This window comes from Miscanthus floridulus, chromosome 1 (assembly GCF_019320115.1).
Source record: "Miscanthus floridulus cultivar M001 chromosome 1, ASM1932011v1, whole genome shotgun sequence".
NCBI lineage: Eukaryota > Viridiplantae > Streptophyta > Magnoliopsida > Poales > Poaceae > Miscanthus > Miscanthus floridulus.
Genome location: NC_089580.1, coordinates 35575332 through 35595773, shown reverse-complemented (window position 1 = coordinate 35595773; position 20442 = coordinate 35575332). Strand labels below are relative to the sequence as shown.

The window sequence follows — 20442 nt, the reverse complement described above, 5'->3', positions numbered from 1 at the left end:
AGCTTTCTTCCACAAGGTCAGTAGTAGTGCGCCGGACAACCTGCTCTGCTACACCACCAAATCAAAATATTTTGACACGGCCCGTACCATCCTCAATCACCACACCTAGCTTGTAGCTGTGTTTGCATGGAAAACAATTACTAAGATCAGCTGACAGGCATGAATACGGGAAGGAAACCAATGGCGAGCAAGGGATACCTAGGGATCACTGTTGGCTGCATCTCATCACAGTTAGTACACTCGAGGCCATCAAAAGTTGGCTTTAGCCCTCATTTGCATGTAGCGCATCCCTTGTACCACCACCCATTCGAAACGTCAACTTCCCATATCCTTGCATCACAAGTAAAGCGTACACCCTAGAACATAACAAGGTTAAACTCCTCCACCATGCAACAATAGGCACAAATATGATGAGTCGATAGGAAGGAAGTACATTATTCTCATGAGGATCCAATGAGAGGAGCTCCAACACAGTCTTCCTATTAGAACCTGGGTCGTCCATAGTACCGGCTTCAGATGCACCATCTCCTGGTAGGAGCACGGCCTCAGAACCTCTCCCCTGTAGGCTGAGGACAGGACAAACTACATGAGCACACCCACACAGGCATGTGCATAACTTAACAAGAAAAAAGGTTGTGTAACAGGTTACCTAGCATGGAATGCATTGACCTCAGGTATGTCAATGTTCATGTACCATTTTGTTGCATCACCACTCCCACATGTTGCATTACCTAGGTTAGTATTTAAACGAGCAGATCAGGATGCATGATGGGCATAGTATTTAGCATTGAGGAACACGATGCTAACACTCACCCAAGTATTGCCTCACATGCATCCCAGCAAAAACTATTATAACTGGTTCATCTTTACCACAGTTTCAGCTAGGAACTCATCCTCAAAGGTTGTGGCATGCTCAGCCCATAAGGTTACTTGCAAAAGCCGGTCACTGCAGCATGGTGAAAGATCAGGAAAATAATAATAATTGCCAACAAATGCATAAGCAAATACGGAAACCAACCTTAAATCGCGTAGGTCCACCAAACGCCTGACAGTTGTCCCATTTAGACCACTAGACTGTATGACTGGTTGGATGACAGTAAGCTGTCCAATAACATCTGTTGAAAATTCCATCAACATAACATGGTATCAACATTACATCGCCAAAGAGGCTACGAAATCTGACCATGAGGCTCAGCACGTACCCACTAAACCATGGCCACCATGCTTGTCTCTTGCCCTGCGATCCAAGTCCTCAAAGGCCACGAAATTAAAAACATAGAGTGGAAGATTGTTGGATAGCTCCGTAGGGACATCCTCAACAACAGTCCATGGGGTAAACAAGATCGTGTGTGTGCTGGGCACATCATTGTACTTCCTTCCTTGCTTGCTAACTTGAAACTTTTTTATCATGTATGAATGCCCTTCCACTAGAGCATCAACGAACTTGTTGACGTCCTTCTGGGCAATGCAGGCTATGATGCCTACACCCTGATGCACAGAGATTCAAAAGTCCATACTAACCATGGAGTAAAACAATATAGGCACATGTGTCAGGTAGTCACCTGTTCGTCAACCAGAGCAAGTTCCATGGCAGTAGCACCATTTCCCTTAGAAGTCCTAGATGAGTGCCACATCCTAGCAACTCTAACCTTGATGCACCAATTGTGCCTTGTTGGATTAATATGGGATAGCAAGCTGTACTCCATCTGCAACAGAGGAGCATGGAAGGGGAACAGGAGTCAAATGAAACACAAAAAAATGAGAAAAATACAACAAACAATTGCAGGGGTGTATGGGTGACATGGAAGATGCCATAACAATTTGGACAGGTATGGAACACATATGGTAGTAGAGGAAACATTACCATAGGGCTTGGAGGATTTCTCTATAAACAATGTTCTCAGTGGTGTTGGAGTCTAGATCGATGTCATCATCAATTAGAACCCTAAGTCCATCTCTAGATGTGACACGCGATATAGCAACATAGAGCTGTCCATGAGAAAACACTAGACGGGGCAGGTATAGGCCAACACTATGCAAAGTCTGTCCCTGGCTCTTATTTATAGTCATTGCATAACATAGCCGCACTGGGAATTGGCGTCTGCTAAGTACAAATGGCCATTTAGTGCTAGATACGTGCAAGGAAATTCGAGGAAGGAGGACCTTATCACCAATATGCGAACCAGTTATTATCTGAGCTTCCAACACATGATCTCCTAGCTATGTTATTATAAGACGTGTACCATTACATAGGCCAGCACTCTGGTTTAAATTGCGCAGAAGCATTACGGGGGAACCAATCTTTAGAATAAGCTTATGGGGGGGATTCCTTTGAATTGTAGAGAATTTAGGAACTCAACGGGATAGAGCAGGTCCAAGTTACCATGATCCTTTGATGAATCAACCAAACTATCCGAGCTGAGGTATATCCTTTCATGGCCTGGGATTAAGGAAAGCACATGGGTATTAATTTCTTCAATGGTGTCATTTTTTGGAGCAACAATAGCCCGTTCCCTTAGATATACTGGGTCAGAATATGAGGTCTCTAGGTTAGGGTAAGTAGATCTCACAATGTCATCAACAAGAACCAATCCTTGGAATTAGTATATCGCGTGGTATCTCGATAAGGTCAGAACCTTCATCCTCATTATGGGCAGTACCTTTTGCAGTTCCATCACCAATGCTCAACACCCAATCATTGAACGATTTGATTTGTTCAGTTGGTAACCCAGCACTCGCCATCCCAAGCAGACATATTGATTGTAAGCCTCAGGATCCTAACATGGCTCCATAGGTAGGAGTTAGTAATGGATGCATCGACCGTATCTAATCTAGTACCACCCTCAACTACAGGCATCACTTGGCAGAAATCTCCACCAAGTAACACAGTTTTCCCACCAAACACCCTATGGAAGTTGGAAGAGTCTATTTGTCCAAGGATGTCACGCATGCTACGGTCTAAGGATTCAAAACAATGCCGGTGAGTCATGGGGGCCTCATCCCATATAATCAAAGAGCTCTAAACAATTAAGTCAGCAAGAAAAGAACCCCTTTTAATATCACACATGGACGACTCATCAATAACTATATATTTTAAAACGAGAATGCGCAGTACGGCCTCCAGGGAGCAAGAGTGAAGCGACACCAGAAGATGCTACAGCTAGGACAATATGCTTTTCTAGCGCAAACGTGAAATCAGCACATTCCAGAGAAATGTCTTCCTAGTTCCACCATACCCATACACAAAGAAACAATGCCCTGAATTTTCATAGACTGACTGCAGCACAACATATATATGTCTTTGCTCAGAGGTCAACTGGTTAGCAAGGGTATCATGCATGTGTCGGAGATTTGTAGAGTCATAAGCCAGCTCCTCAGCTAGTAATCTATTTTTCATCTTATTGCTAGTGCTAAGGTCAGGTTTAGGTAAACCATGATCTGTCATTGAAGCACCGTTTTTAACGAATAGGCTATCAAGCTCAATTAGGACCTGATTCTTTAGATGATGGTCAGGAACTCTGTAGTAAGGCAACTGCATTAGTTTCTTTATTTTATACTCTATATCATCAGTGAAATATGTGTAGAACTCATGGAATAGAGACGCTGCATCGCAAACAGAGCAAAAAAAATTATAGTAACAAGAAGCTATCGCATCTGAGCGGCTGAACCCCACATGGATGCTTCCCTTAGAGCCTCACGCCACTCACTATCGTCGCCAAGGAGGCCCATAGCCTCAGGCATCCTTGAATGTAGGATACAGGACACCACTAATCGTCCTAAGATCTTCATATGACGTAGCGCCCTTGACAACATTCAAAAGCATACGGAGGTAGTAAAGTTCACCACAGCTAGGGTTGATGTATATGGCTCTACTGATTTTCGTAGGTCCCTTGCGTGGATGCCATGCCTTGTCCTTCCTATTCCAAACCCATTTCGTGGGGAATTCTATGTATGTTAGCTCTCGGGCGCATGGGAATGTCCTGTTAGTAGAAAACCACTCAGACAACGTTGTCCACATGTGATGAGGGTCATCCACAATGTCAGCCAATGGTTGCCTAGCTGGATACACGACAATATTCATCCAAGGGAGATGCACAGCTAACCTCTCCACTGCAGGGGTTCTATAGTGTATATCAAATTCAAACATACGCCATATGGCTTCATGGGAGGATAGGTAACGGCAGTCAATGTATTCTTTAACCTCATCCACATCTACAGGCTGCCTCTGGGCATCTAGTGACTCCAACGGCTAGGAACCATTGGTGGTACCAATGGGAACATCATGTGAATTGCCATCGGGGACTTGGGTGCCAAATGATTCAATCACCGCTCTAGCACGATCTGGGCCCTTGGTAATATACTTAAATAGGTACTTGATGAGGTGTGTTTTATTGCACCACTCTACATTTATGTGTGCCACAAATCGCTTTAAAAGTGCCCAATTGTATGGAACAACCCACCTATTGTCAAGTCTAACCCCATACCGCTCCACAAAATGCCCAGTATCAGGACGACGCCTATACCGCACAAACCCATCCTCACCGACAAGTGTGTTTGTCTGGTAGTCTTTTGGAAAGAATTTAGAACACTTGCTATTTTTCATACATGGACATTTTTGGTTAATCTCGCCACAAGGACCATGCACCATAAATTCATCAACAAGGTTATAGCCGAGAAGATCCGATTGTTTATCTGGTACCTCTGCACATATGATTGAGTCAATAAAAGAGGGACGTGGGTCTCTAGTGTTACCTTGAAGCCAAACCAAGATATGGACGTGGGGTAGACCGTTTTTGGAATTCAACAGTATAGAGGACTGGAAAAAATTACAAATAACATCATTAGAACCAGACGTGCATAGAAACAACTAGTTTTTCAAAGCCAGGGGCAACCCTGGCACAAAAAAAGGAAGTGTACCTGCTTGTTTTCCCAAAATAAGTCCCTTTCTTCAGCTCAGAAACAAGTTCGTCCACCTTTAGCTTGAAGACTCGGCTAACTATGTCAGGTCTAGCATCAGACCTCTGCCCTGGAACAAACGCAAGAGCATCAGCTATTTCCTGCCACTTTGGATTACATGTAAAAGTAATAAATAGGTCCGGAGGACCATAGAATCAACAGATGGCCATGGCATCCTGGTAGTTCTGTACCATGTATCTTTTACTCCCCATAAAGCTAGCGGGCAAAATAACCCTTTTGCCAATGCTATTTCCATCCACATCACCCTTATGTAGTGCATCTTTAATGCCCTTGTACACCTTGGACCGCAAGTTTTTATTGTTCTTTACTATAAACCTGAGTCTGTTCTCCTCTATGGAGGCAAAGGCATCAACAATGTATTGCTGGAATAGCCTATCGCCACGTATCAGTGTTGTTGCCTCACATCTACGCTGTTGTAACCGAAAAATAATACTCAAGCATAGTAACCTCATCTCTAGTCCTAACGGGCAAGGTTCCTGATCGGCTATATTTAATTCCTAACTTGAACCCCTGCTCCCCATGAGGGAACAAAATTGGGTATTGCAGTGCCATATAGTTGGCATGTAGGTTGCTAATTCTTCTAAGCCCACCTCCTCTATCTTGAATGATTACATCGGGGGTCTTCTTCTCCGAGAAATCCCCCACTATCAAAGCAGCTATCTCTGTTCCTGTTGGCGCTATATTGGGGTGCGACCCTAGACCTATCGTGCAACAGCCTAAGCCGTAAAGATTGGCACTGCCCATGTCCCAAAAGGTCTCTAGCCACCCTAAATGATTTGACTAGCCCGTTAGACTCATCAAACATCCTTACCAGGCCCTCCACAATTGATCTGTCAACTTGGCTATCGCTATCACATTCTCTATCTCTATCGAAAATTGATATTCGATTCTGGACTTCGTTTTTAGTATCATAAATGTACAGCTGCGCGTACACCAGAGGTCTACCCTCATCTGGCAACAAAGACCCAATTTGATGATGAACCTGCCCATTAATTTTGAATACATATGGCCCAGGGCCCCTATTTATGCCTGTATCAATTTTGGCTCCCAGTGATATAAAAGCAAACATTGAATTATAAGAACGAATAGACTTGATAAAGTACTTAGATAAAACATCACCCCCTGGGTCCAATAGTTTATCCAGGAAAGGAGGGGGGCTTTCCTGAATGGCAAGCTGACCTTACCTCCCCTGCAGCAAAGATGAAACCGAACACACACTACTGCTTCACTGGATATGTCCTTTTAACACGTTCCTGATACCAGAACTGTGCACCACAGTACTGGCACTCGTGCGCAGGAGGGCCGTAGTACGAAGTCTGTTCCGCAGAGGATACTGCAGGAGGGACAAGAAACTAGATTAATCACCTGAGTATTGGCCTACACCAGCCCTCTAGCCCCAACACATCTTACACTGACCTGGACTGCTTTGCTGCCCAGCGCAGGGTCCTACGCAAGAAATACATCTCACATGTCAGGGACAGGCACATACTTGAACCCCTGGATAAAACTTACTATATTTATGAGTAAGGGGAAGCAAACAGGGCACCTTTCTTCTTTGCCTCCCTTATGGATCTACGAAGTGTCTGTCGCTCACGTATTGTCAGTCCAGCTACAGGTAGGACTGAAAACAAAAAAATATCCATTATATCCATGAGACGTAAAGACAATATTTGTATAATATGAGAGAGGAGGCACAATACAGCCAGACAAATCTATTTGTGTATGTGATGCTCTCTATCTACGCTTGGGGTCCCAGGGGCTCCATATAATAGTACCCTGTCCATGCATGCCAATGCCTAGCTCGACTAACATTCCATCCAGTGAAAAAAAATAGATTTATGTTTGATCCAACGGAAAACATTTTACGTTTATTAATCTTTCTAGAAACAGATACAACTCCAAGCGGCAAATTGAATCCCTCTGGAAATAGTTCCAACTCGACATGGCAATCTGTTCGTTCATCATGGTACAGTATAACACTAGAAAGTAAGCAGCTATGAATATGATATTATTTAGCATTTGATTAGTAGCCAAGCGAGACAAGGAGCTGGGAGCAAAGCATCATCACGCAATTTGGATGGCGGTGTCGTGTCTATTGGGATGGAGTTCGCAGTAGGAATAACAGGGAACCCACACTGATGGATCGAGGGCAGGAGGCGATAGATAGCCATTGAGGATAGATCCCCTCTCGGAGGGGAGGGGGGGATACGAACGCATACCAGGAAGGGCGGCGACGGGGGAAACGGGAGGACGCCGCTGCTGTAGGGTGGACCTAGAGCACGGCACTGGCACACACCCGGCGCGCCTCCTCCTACCATATCGTGGACTCGTTTGGCGGGGCGGCTGGCAGCCGGCGCTGTGGAGGTGGACCTGGAGCGGCACGGTGTAGGTCCAGACCCGGCGCGCCGCCTCCTACTACCATGACTCAGCCCTTCGCGAGATAGGCGGCCATTGCGGCTACTGCGACCGATCCCCTCGCCTACACCGAGAGGATAGAAGCCCGGAGCCAGGCTGGCGAGAGACGGGAAGGAGGATTGAGCTGGGGTTCGAGTTCGAGCTAGGAATTCTGGTCAGTGCGAGTACTGGGCTCCTGGCCCATCAGCAATTGCCTAATGGAAGCCTAGGGATGCGGGGGGCCCTTTTCGTTCCGGACAGAGGGACAGGCAACACGTACGCCAACCATGGATTCTTCTCAAAAACAGATATCTAATCACTTTCTCCCAAACGTTATGCTTCAAAAATGTTAATCAGGGTTCGTATAACACTAATCGAATGGCTAACAAGATCCAGGTCTAAAATTGACTCTTAATAAGGAACATTAGCTGCTTGTGAAGCAAATATAACGTCCGAGAAGTTTAAAAAAAGTAATAACGTTCGAGTAGCACTCAAATATGATCCAACGATACAGATTTAGTGCAGCAAGAAATTATTTTCAAATTATAAAACCACAGGATGGTAGACACAACACGAAAATAACGCGAGGCTAGGTAAGGGCACCCGGTGCTTGCCAGCCGCTCCCCTTGCCACGCCGCCTCTTTCCAGCCCTGGCTAGAAGAAGGCACCCTTTCCATTGACCATGTCTTATACCTGTACATACAGTACCATACAACAGGTATAAAAAATAAATATTTTAATTCGTCATTTTCTCATGGCTTCTATTCAACTTTCATAGGCTATTTTTAAAGGAAAAAGCCCCTCCCTCACATTTACTCTCCACAGTACACGTGGAAGTTCAAAAACAAATGATTTTAAAATGTACTCGAAGAAAAACGAGATGTTCTAGTAGAATTCCAATCGTTCAAAGACATAGCATTGCACATCAAATAATCACTGCGCACCATGATGTGTTAGTTACCACACGCTAGGCAACAAGGACCTTCACAACCAGATAATTGTAGTCTCTCAATACGCAACGAATAGCCTAGTGCTGGTGTATGGCAATGGCGATGTGGCTAGCCGAGGTGGTGATGACCGATGGCCTTGGAGTCCTTTATAAATAGTGAGGGACATGCACAGTAACTAGTGCAACCCTGAACCAACAGAGTAAGTACTAAGTACTCCCTCCGTACCATTAAAAGTATCGTTTTGGACTCCGTGCCATCTTGTTTGATTGTTCGTCTTATTCAAAACTTTTATATAAATATTATTTTATTTTGTTATGATTTATTTTATCATTGGAAATACTTTTAATAATGATCTAGTTATTTTATACTTTATAAAAAAAGGTTTCGATAAAACGAATAGTCAAACATGGTATCCCAAAATAAAAGACATGACTTTTAATGGGACCCAAGGGAGTAGTGCATAGATGGTAGCACAGGGACAAGACAAAGAGCTTTAATTATGAGGCTTCACCACATCAAGATACATCACATCATGTGGTCCAGCAGAGGTAAAAAGGCAAGAAAAAGAAAAGTGCAATAAATCATGGCTCAACAAGTATACAATTCTGTAGGTGCTGGCACATCAATTCAAGTAGGATCTAAGACGGAGGCACCCTACCTTGGAGTGAACAAGGAGATGGAGCTCAGAGCAGACAACTACACGTGCTAAACAAGGAAGACGTCTGTCTATCCAGTCTCCTCTCATAACTATTTATAGTAATAACTATGGATCACAGGGACACAGTTCTGCTGCGTGCTGGCACATCAAGTGAGGGCCAAGACTGAGGCAGGGCACTTGCCATGGCTCACATCGGTGCATGCATCAATCGCTGAACTAACCAGGCTCTAGCATGCAGCATCAAGGCACATCAATTCAAGTAGGATCTAAGGCGGAGGCACCCTACCTTGGAGTGAACAAGGAGACGGAGCTCAGAGCAGACAACTACACGTGCTAAACAAGGAGTCTCCTCTCATTAACTATTTGTAGTAATAATTATGGATCAACATGGACACAGTTCTGCTGCGTGCTGACACATCAAGTGAGGGCCAAGACTGATGATATGAACCCGCTAGGGTTTATGGACGATCTTTCGATGAGAGGCGTGAGATCACTCGATTTGGTGGATGGAGATGACGTTCACGGCCCGACTACAGCCTTCCAAGACTGCGCCTTAGCAACCGATACACCACCTCCAAAGGCCGTCACGATCTTGTGGAGCGCGACAACCAGCCACTAGGGCTCCCGTCCTGCAAGCAATCGAAGAACTAGCAAGAACAAGGAAACAAGCACTGAATTTGCAAGATGGAATTGAAAGCCTCAAACTGAATCTTATTTTGAGTGGGGTTCCGAAGACAAGGAGACGGGCGGCTGGATCAGCACGCGCGCCTACAAGCAAGTAGCAAAGGCTTAAACTTGATCTAAACAAAACCCAAGTGTTCCTGGTGGCGGCTAAGGGGTATATGACGTGTGGAGGACGACCACAAGAGAGTTTGGGTCGTGCTCCAACCCTAGAACGCGTCCCTACTGGACTCTAAACGATACAAGCCCATTGGGCTAACTTAAGGTGGCGCAGCACCCTGGACAGAATAGACCTCTCGGTGATTTTTGGGCTATTGACGCCGTTTATGAGCAGGTATGAGTATGAGGTCAGATCCGTATGAAAGTAGACTTTATTAGCTTTCCAACAAGTCCAGAATCACCCCAATCCGACTCCGTATGTAACCGTGGCGACCGTCGCAAGTTGGAGGTGTGCTGCAGTCCGAATCCAGCCTACGCGAGTCCTTTTCCCTTCGGTCTTCTCCTTGATTCCTAATCAAAACAAGAGTGCACGTGTCTCCAAGATCTAAACAGGATGGACAAGAGCTCAAGAAGGAACTCACTTGATGATTAAGTGTTCGAGCACGAGCACGGGTAATAGGACCAACAGGTGTCGGAGTGGACGGCGTGGATGTATGATCGGTGTTGATGTCCTCATCAACTGAGGCAGGCACCTTGTCATGGCTCACATCGATGCATGCATCAATCGCTAGACTAACCAGGCTCTAGCATGCAGGCATCAGGAAGAGGGAGCTCAGAGCAAACAACAAGCTCACACGTGCACTATATATATATAGTATTACTATATGGTACCTGGGTACCAAATAGCTATTCAAGTACCCAGCACCGTCCACCGTACATGCTATCAGGCCCCACCCTTTCGTTCAGCCTCCCAGGCCCGGCCCAGCTTTTTTTCCTTACCGAGCTCCTGGCCAGCCGATGTGTCAAGGTTCCCCCCCGTTCTTTGCAATTGTTTCTATTCCAATCCGCATCTGCTCAGCCGACGCCGTAGTACCGCACCTAATCCAGTCGGCACCGGCGCTTGCCCCCGCCCCTCGCCTCATCGGTTCGGTGTTTCGGATCTCGGCGGCGGCAGCTCTCAGTGCCAGCTCCTCCTCCAGCACCTTCTTGTTGGAATGTAATGGGCTCGTGGGCATGTCTACCATGACTCCCCACCTAGCCTATATATGTACACTGATCTTGCCTGAGTAATACATGAGTATTCCCTAATTACACTCTTTCATGGTATCATGAGACGGTTCGCTTCCATGGCCTCTCGCTTCCGCAAACCCTAAATCGCGCCGCCGCCGATCCTCACAATTGACCGGCTGGCCGCTACCTGCCGTCGCTGGGGTGCTCGTCACTCGCCGGCCTGCCATCGCAGAGCCACGCTCGCCGACCTGACTCGCGCGATTAATTCTCTCGCGCAGTCATCTGCCCGTGCGTTCGATTCGCCGGTACTGCACGGGTACACCCGTGTGCGTGATCTCCTCAGCGCACAGCCGCCGTCAGCCGCCGGGTGCTCATGTACGTGAACGCATCAACGCATCCAGGCCTGATCCTGATCGTCATTTGCAGCAGGCCCGATCGTCATCGCACACCTGGCTGGATCGGGATCGCACACGTTTGCTGCAGTTTCGTCCGACGCTTTACACCAGGACGCCCACCGCCAGGACCAGACCAGATTGCGTGACCCAGATCACGCGGGTCTCGTCCTTCTCGTCGCCAGCCGCCAGGAAGGCCCGCGTCCTCGCCATGGCGGAGACCGAAGAGGAGCGCCAGGCGCGCATCACACGCGAGCAGGGCCGCCGACCGCCCTCGACAGGTACGAGGCCGACCCACGCCGACATCCACGCCGCCGCCATCGTCGTCCTCAACATCAAGGTGCTCATCCCCGTGATCCTCGACCGGGCCTCCAACAACTACACCCGCTGGCGCGCCCTCTTCCTCGTCGTCCTGGGCAAGTATGCCCTCAACTGATCACTGTTCTCACCGACGTGGTCAACGACGACCGGCCAGCTTGGGTGCAGCTGAACTGCACCGTCCTCACGTGGATCTACGGCACGATCCACCCCGACCTTGCAGCAGTCGACGATTGTTGAAGGAGCCGAACACCCGCGTCGCTTGGGTGCACCTCGAGGATGAATTCCTCGGGCAGCGCGAGTCACGTGCCCTGCTGCTGTCTGTGGAGTTCCGCACTGTCAGACAAGGGTCGTCTTCGATCACGGACTTCTGCCGCAAAGCTCGAGAGATGGCCGCCGCTCTCCGCGACTTCGGCGACCCCGGTCGGCGAACGCACCCTTGTCCTCACGCTCCTCCGCGGCTCAGCGAAAAGTTTCGTTCCCATGGTGATGAACATCAAGCTACGGCAGCTGTTCCCCACCTTCGCGGAGGTGCGCACCCTCTGCTGCTCGAGGAGATTGACACTCAACGACATCGCTGGCGACACCGGCGGACAGTCTACCACCACGCCGCCTCCTGCGCCCACGGCTCTCCTCACCGGCTCGTCCTCCACTACTGCTGCCCCACATGGCCGTGCCCCCGGCGGTCCACCCTGCCCACACCGGCCAAGGCGGTGGTTCAGCAGGCACCCAGGGCCAGGGTCAGCTCCGGCCGGCGCCGTGGCCACGGCGGGAACAAGCAGCAGCAGTCACAGCAAGGGCAGCAGCCCTCCAGTGCGCCCTCATCCCCCCGCCGATGCTCTACAACCCGTGGGCGGGCACGGTTTGCAGTTTTGGCCGCACCCCCCCTCCCACCAACGGCGCCCATGGCCGCGCTTACGCCCCTCCTCCGGTGGCCTTCACGGCCTGTACCCCCCAACTACCACAGGGCTACGGCTTCGGCGCTCCACCAGGGTTCGGCGCAGGATACGGCTACGGGCAGCACCGACCCACTACGCCACACACCGTCGTTACCGTAGCAGCAGGCATGGAGCCCCATGCACGGGGGGAGCTTCAACACGTCCACCCTCTCCAGCAATTTCAGCCACCATGACGCTCACTCCTCCCGGGTCGGCGAATGGTATGTTGATTCAGGTGCCGGCTCCCACTATGGTCAACAACGCTGGTATACTCTCCACCTCTCACCCTCCTTTGTCATCGCATCCTTCATCTATCATTGTTGGTAACGGGGATTACTTCCTGTTTACTTCCGTTGGATCACACTCTTTTTCTACATCGCGACGTCCATTAGTTCTTTCTAATGTTTTAGTCTCACAAACATTATTAAGAATCTAATTTCTGTTCGTCACTTTACTACCGATAATAATTGTTCTATCGAGTTTGATCCTTTCAGCCTTTCTATGAAGGACCTTCAGACACGGAGCGTGATCGCCAGGTGCAATAGCACGGGTGATCTATACCCGTTTTTCTCGCCAGCACCACCCAGCACCACCGCCCTCACTGCTGTTGCATCCTCCCACCACCCTATGGCACCGTCGTCTCGGTCATATCGGTCATGAGGCTTTGTCCAAACTTCTTAGTTCCAATGCTATTTCATGTAATAAGCGCCTTGATAGTCATGTTTGCCACGCTTGTCAGCTCGGCCGCCATGTGCGTCTTCCTTTTAGCTTGTCAAACTCTCGTGCGCCAAACCCATTTGATTTAATTCATTGTGATCTTTGGACATCCCCAGTGGTTAGTGTGTCTGGTTACAAATACTATCTTGTTATTTTGGATGATTGCACACATACACTTGGACTTTTCCCTTACGCCTCAAGTCGACACTTTCGGTGCTCTAACTCACTTTTTCTCGTATGTGCTCACCCAGTTCGATTCCTCCATCAACGCAAGTCCAGTGCAACAACGGCCGCGAATTCGATCATTCTTCGGCCCGCACGTTCTTCCTCACTCATAGAGTCGTTCTTCGCATGTCGTGCCCATACACCTCACAGCAAAATGGGCGGGCTGAGCGCGCTCTTCGCACTATCAATAATATTGTGCGCTCCATTTTATTCCAGGCTAGTCTACCTCCGGTTTATTGGGCTGACTCCTTACAACACCGCCACCTACCTTCTCAATCGTCATCCCACAAAGCCTTAGACGGCCGCCACCCCCCCACTTTGCTCTATATGGCACGCAGCCCTCTTACGATCATCTTCGCGTCTTCGGCTGCGCCTGCTATCCTAATTTATCACCCACAGCTCCACATAAACTTTCACCTCGCTCCTCTCTGTGCGTGTTCCTGGGGTACTCTTTCCGAACACAAGGGCTATCGGTGTCTTGACCTCATTCTAACCGTATCATCGTCTCTCATCATGTCACATTCGATGAGACGGTGTTCCCCCTTCGCCGACTATGTCTACTTCGCCCCAGGATCAACACCGCACTTGATTTTTTGGATGCTGCTGATGATTCCTCTTACCCGTCGGGTCAAGAGCTGTGCTTGCAGGTACACGACTACCCGGCGGCATGGATGCCGCCCCGGGAAGCAATGGCGGCCCCCGGTCCAACCAGCCTGGGCGGCACTGCTGGCCACAGCCCCAGGTGGCACTGCTGGCCCCGCCATGGGTGGCACTGCTGACCGCCTGGCCACGGGCGGCCACACGACCGACGCAGGCGGCACTGTTGGCGGCACTGCCGACCCCAGCCCGTCTCACCGCCTGGCCACGGGCGGCCACGCGACCGGCGCTCTAGGACCTTCCGGTGCTGCTGCCCCTATGGACCCTTCGTCCCAGGTTGCTGCCAGCGGCGCCGGACGTCCCACCGGCCGCACCCACCACCACAGCGCCCCAGCCAACCACGCCCGTCGTTAATGCGCATGGCATGCGCACGCGTGGGAAGGATGGCGTCCGCCACCCCGTCGACCGTCTGAACCTCCACGCGGCGACACTTTCTCCGGTGCCCACATCCGTCCGCACCGCCCTAGCTGACCCTGCCTGGCGCCATGCCATGCAGGAGGAGTTTGATGCTTTGCAGGCCAACAACACCTGGACTTTGGTGCCACGACCACCTGGAGTCAATCTTGTTACCGGCAAATGGGTGTTTCGTCATAAGTTCAAGTCTGATGGCTCTCTTGACCGCTACAAAGCTCGGTGGGTGCTTCGCGGTTTCACACAGCGTCCAGGCATTGACTATGATGAAACTTTCAGTCCTGTGGTCAAGCCAGCAACCCATTCGGGCAGTTCTTACTTTAGCACTCTCTCGTTCATGGCCTATCCATCAACTTGATGTGAAGAATGCATTTCTACATGGCACCTTGACTAAGACAGTGTATTGTGCTCAAGCCGATTGGATTTGTTGACTCCTCTAGCCCAGACTTCATGTGCCGTCTGAACAAGTCTCTCTATGGTTGAAGCAAGCTCCACGGGCCTGGCATCATCGCTTTGCCTCTCATATCACCTCTCTTGGTTTTATTGAGGCCAAGTCTGACAGTTCATTGTTTATTATTGCCAGGCTCTGATATGGCGTTCCTGCCTTCTATATGTTGATGCTATTGTTCTGACTGCTTCCTCAGTGAGTCTTCTTCAACGGATTCATCACTGCCCTCCGCCAAGAATTCTCCATGAACAGGACATGGGAGAGCCCCTCCATCACTTCCTTGGAGTCAGTGTTGCAAGCGCCAGAATGACAGCTTGTTTCTCTCGCAGCGTCAGTATATGTTGGATATCCTGGAACGTGCTGGTATGCTCAACTACAAGCCGTGCAGCACCCCTGTGGATACTCATGCCAAGCTCTCTGCTGATGGTGTCACAGTCGCCGACCCCTCACACTATCGCAGTATTGCTGGTGCTCTTCAGTATCTCACTTTCACTCGTCCGGATATTACATATGCTGTTCAGCAGGTCTGCCTCTACATGCATGACCCTCGGGAGCCACATCTGAGCGCTATGAAGCGCATTCTGCGCTACCTTCAGGGTACTTTGAACCTCGGTCTCCATCTTCACCGGACCTCACCAGCTGATCTGACTGTCTACACAGATGCTGATTGGGCGGGATGTCCTGACACGCGCAAGTCTACGTCTGGCTATGCGGTGTTTCTCGGGGACAATCTCATCTCTTGGCCGTCTAAACGTCAGCCTACAGTGTCCAGGTCCAGTTCTGAGGCAGAGTATCGGGCTGTGGCAAATGGTGTTGCTGAGGCTTGCTGGTTGCGACAACTTCTGCAAGAGCTTCACCATCCTCTTCGCCGCGCCACCGTGGTCTATTGTGATAACGTCAGTGCCGTCTACCTCTCCACCAACCCGGTTCAGCATCAGTGAACCAAGCATATTGAGATTGATCTGCACTTCGTCAGAGAGCGAGTCGCCCTCGGTGAAGTCCGTGTTCTGCATGTTCCTACTACATCGCAGTACGCCGACATCTTCACCAAAGGCCTGCCGACGTCAGTCTTCACGGAGTTTAGGTCCAGTCTTAATGTTCGCGTTGCTCCCAGTTCCGACTGTGGGGGAGTGTTTGGAATGTAATTGGGCTCGTGGGCCTGTCTACCATGACTCCCCACCTAGCCTATATATGTACACTAATCTTGCCTGAGTAATACATTGAGTATTCCCTAATTACACTCTTTCACTTCTCACCATCGCCCTCGCCCGCGAGCGGATCAGGCGTCGCGGCGAGGCGGACCGTGGACGTGGCCCCGAAGGAGCAGGAGGTGTCTTGCCCTTCCGGCGACGATCGCTGCTGCTGGCAACAACCATCGCGTCAGTTGCACTCGCGCTTCCGCTCTACCTCGTCCTCGTCCTACCCGAGGCTACGCCTGCGCAGTCCTACGCACGCCGACCCGGACACTGTCGTCGAGGTGAGCGGCCCTCGCCTTTGCACCTCCTCATCTGTGTTTTAATTTTTGTGTTCGTGCGGGATTGGAAGTGTTGCGCGTTTCGGATTGGGGAACGGTGGACTTGGTGCTTAACTGATTTCCTCACCACTGTCGTGCTTAGTAAATTGGACGGGTGTGATAGACTGTTTAGCCCATTTGTGGATAGATAACCTATGGGTCAGTGATCAAGTTGACGCATGAGAGGACCAAGTTTTTGCTGCATTCACGATTGTGCCCTATGGATTTTGCAGCAGCCAGCAGTCGGTCACCAGCTTCCCCAATGTCGACGACGCCAATAGCTATTGGGATGTTTGTCTCCTACTATTGACTCATCAAATCAATATGATCATTTGCATACCAGCTGGAGCCTTATTATATCCATTCTTTTTCTGCAAGAGAGCAGCAGCTCCATTGCATTCAAAATTCTAGCATTCATGTTATATAAGTTTTTTCATCACTTAGCCACGGCCAGCTGTTGGCTCTTTCAGCTCTCTGTATGGTAGAATGCTTTTGTGCACTTGATAGATGTCATGTGGGGCCACAGCTACCACCGTCGCAGGCGCAACCGCGACGTGAGGCGGGCCGCGGAGCGCGCTGAGCGCGACGCCCAGGCCAGCACGCGCGATGCGCAGGGAACATCCAGTGGCTAGGATAGAAAGAAGGAAGATTTGATTTGCTATCTTTCCCTAGAATCAAGGATTAGTTAGTTTCCTTTTCAACAGCCCGAGAGGCTATATGTATGGATCAAAGGCCATTTGATAGAAAAAGAAAGATCAGTTATCCTAAAACCTCCCTCTCTTCCCCAAAGACTCTCAAGCCCGATCACCGTGAGGGGTATAACCTCCAGATCGGAAGACACGGCTGACGGCTACGATCTACGTAGCCGCGGGCCGCCTACCCACGACCTCCAGGCCCTTGACAACCTGGTATCGGCTACCAGACGATCCTCCTCCGCTACACCTTCCACCGCCGCCGCGCCATCTGCCCTCCACGCCCAGCCGCCACCACCACACTCCCCATCCGCATCCACCGCTACTTCTGTCGCCATGGCAGAACCCACGCTTGCTGATCTTCTTGCCCAGATGCAAGCCATGACCGCCGACCTTGCCGCGCTGAAGACCGACATGGCCTCCGTGAAGGCACAGTCCGAGTCGTCCGGATCAGGGGGCGCCGATGGCCACCGTCAGCTCGGGCCGCGCGAGCAGGAGTTTCACCCGAAACACAAGAAGTGGGATTTTCCCCGCTTCGACGGCACCACCGATCCGATGCTCTTCATCAATAAGTGCGAGGCCTATTTCCGCCAACATCGCACCACGGTCGACGAGCGCGTGCTCATGGCGTCGTACCATCTGGACGACGTCGCGCAGCTCTGGTTCATCCAGCTGCAGACGGATGACGGCACGCCCAACTGGAGCCACTTCAAGGATCTCCTCAACCTGCGGTTCGGCCCTCCCCTCCGTTCCGCGCCCATGTTCGAGCTCGCCGAATGCCGGCGCACGGGCAACGTGGCGGACTACTCCAACCAATTTCAGGCTCTCCTTCCGCGCGCGGGCCGGCTCGAGGAGTCGCAACGCGTCCAGCTCTACACCGGGGGCCTTCTCCCACCGCTCAGCCACGCCGTCCGGCTGCACCACCCGACCACCCTCGTCGAAGCCATGAGCCTGGCGCGTGAGGTGGAGATGATGGAGGCCTTCCGTCCGCCGCCGCCACTGCCTTCCCGAGCGCCCCCAGCGCGGCGTTCTGCCCGCCCCGGCGCCACGGCCGGCGCTACCGGCCCCCCAGCAGCCCCTGGCGCTCCCGGCGCCACCTGTAACCGGACAGCAGGGTCGCGGCGAAGGACCTCCACGTCGACTCTCCCCGGCTGAGATGGCGGAACGGCGCCGCCAAGGCCTCTGCTTCAACTGCAACGAACCATACACCCGGGGCCATAACCGCTTCTGCAAACGCCTCTTCTTCGTCGACGGGGTGGAGGTCGATGACGCCGTGGACGCTTCGGAGCCAGCTCTCGCCGCGACGGAGGCACCAGGAGCCGAAGCACCCTGCTACTCCCTCCATGCCGTCGCTGGCGTTCCTGTCGCGGACACCATCCAGATCACGGTGTCCGTGGGGGCGGCCTCCCTCCTCGCCTTGCTCGACAGCGGTTCCACGCATAGTTTCATCGGCGAGGACGCGGCGCGACGTACCGGCCTGCCGATCCAGGACCGGCCACGCCTGACCGCCACGGTCGCCAACGGCGAGCGCGTGGCCTGCCCGGGCGTCATTAGGCACGCCCCCTTCTCCATCAACGGCACAGCTTTCCACACCGATCTCTTTGTGATGCCTCTTGCAGGGTACGAGGTTGTGCTGGGCACCTGCTGGATGGGCACACTCGGTCCCATCGTGTGGAACTTCGCGGATCGCGCGATGTCCTTCCACCAAGATGGCCGCACCATCACGTGGGCGGGCGTGCCGTCCTCGTCCACCGCCAGCCTGCGCACCATCGCGGCGGCCAGTGGGACGCTCCTGGACGAGCTCCTGACCGCCTATGAGGACGTCTTCGCCACACCTTCGGGCCTGCCGCCACAGCGCACGCGGGACCACGCCATCGTCCTCAAACCCGGCTCGGCCCCCGTCGCCGTGCGGCCCTACCGCTATCCCGCGGCACACAAAGATGAGCTGGAGCGCCAGTGCGCCGCCATGATTGAGCAGGGCGTCGTTCGTCGCAGCGATTCGCCTTTCTCCTCCCCGGCCCTCCTCGTCCACAAGGCCGACGGCTCGTGGAGATTTTGCGTCGATTACCGCGCCCTCAACGCGCTGACCGTCAAGGACGCCTTCCCTATCCCGGTGGTGGAGGAGCTCCTCGACGAGCTCCACGGCGCGCGCTTCTTCACCAAGCTCGACTTGCGCTCGGGCTACCACCAGGTGCGGATGCGCGCTGAGGACATCCACAAGACGGCGTTCCGCACCCACGACGGCCTCTACGAATTTCTGGTGATGCCGTTCGGGCTGTGCAACGCCCCGGCCACGTTCCAGGCACTGATGAACGACGTCCTCCGGGCTTACCTTCGGCGGTTCGTCCTAGTCTTTTTCGATGACATCTTGATCTATAGTACCTCCTGGGCAGATCACCTCCGCCACCTGCGCATCGTCTTCGAGCTCCTGCGCCAGCACCGCCTGTTCGTCAAGCGCTCCAAGTGCTGTTTTGGTGTGGACGTCGTTGCCTATCTGGGCCACACCATTTCAGCAGCCGGCGTCGCCATGGACCCCAGCAAGGTCCAAGCCATCCACGAGTGGCCTCGGCCCCGTTCCGCGCGGGCGGTCCGTGGCTTCCTTGGGTTGGCGGGCTACTATCGGAAGTTCGTCCACAACTACGGCTCCATCGCCGCGCCCCTCACGGCGCTCTTGAAGAAGGACGGCTTCACTTGGGGGGCTGCCGCCGAGGAGGCGTTCGGCGCACTCAAGGCCGCAGTAACTTCGGCGCCGGTCTTGGCCTTGCCGGACTTTACCAAACTGTTCGTGGTGGAGTGCGACGCGTCGACATACGGCTTCGGCGCCGTCCTTTTGCAGGAGGGCCATCCCATCGCCTTCTTCAGCAGACCGGTGGCGCCACGACACCGCTCCCTAGCGGCGTATGAGCGGGAGCTCATTGGCCTCGTGCTCGCAGTGCGGCACTGGAGGCCATATCTGTGGGGCCGCTACTTCCTCGTCAAGACGGACCACCATAGCCTCAAGTTTCTGCTGGATCAACGCCTTGCCACCATTCCCCAACACCATTGGGTTGGCAAGCTGCTCGGCTTCGACTTCGCCGTCGAGTACAAGTCCGGGGCAACCAACGTCGTGGCGGACGCCCTCTCGCGTCGCGATGCTGAGGAGGACAGCATGGGCGGTCTCCGCGCCATCTCGGCACCGCGTTTTGACTACATCAGCCGTCTCCGCCAGGCACAGGCCGTCGACCCTGCCCTGGTCGCGATCCACGACGAGGTGCGCGCAGGCTCCAGAACCGCTCCATGGGCGGTCAGGGACGACATGGTA

The 20442-nt window shown here is 52.0% G+C and overlaps 1 protein-coding gene and 1 long non-coding RNA gene across 2 annotated transcripts; one reads left to right on the top strand and one right to left on the bottom strand.

The window, feature by feature from the left end:
• Positions 1 to 432: 432 nt before the first annotated feature.
• Positions 433 to 912, bottom strand: LOC136478676 (uncharacterized). Its single transcript, XR_010764398.1, has 3 exons — positions 814 to 912; positions 650 to 731; positions 433 to 566 (listed from the first exon to the last, which is right to left on the bottom strand). It is a non-coding gene; the product is annotated as an uncharacterized lncRNA (long non-coding RNA).
• A 13270-nt stretch (positions 913 to 14182) lies between these two features.
• LOC136454578 (uncharacterized mitochondrial protein AtMg00810-like) lies at positions 14183 to 15877 on the top strand. The gene is made up of 3 exons (XM_066454959.1): positions 14183 to 14353; positions 15072 to 15131; positions 15266 to 15877. Exons 1-3 carry the CDS (start codon positions 14183 to 14185, stop codon positions 15875 to 15877), a joined length of 843 nt encoding a protein of 280 aa, XP_066311056.1.
• The last annotated feature ends 4565 nt before the right edge of the window (positions 15878 to 20442 follow it).

Bases quoted from the DNA above. Each gene is read 5' to 3' on its own strand.
- LOC136454578 (XM_066454959.1), top strand. From the start codon at position 14,183: ATGGGTGGCACTGCTGACCGCCTGGCCACGGGCGGCCACACGACCGAC. The intron at 14,354-15,071 runs GTTGCTGCCAGC...TATTATTGCCAG, and splicing joins CTATGGACCCTTCGTCCCAG to GCTCTGATATGGCGTTCCTG. The intron at 15,132-15,265 runs GTGAGTCTTCTT...TTTCTCTCGCAG, and splicing joins TTGTTCTGACTGCTTCCTCA to CGTCAGTATATGTTGGATAT.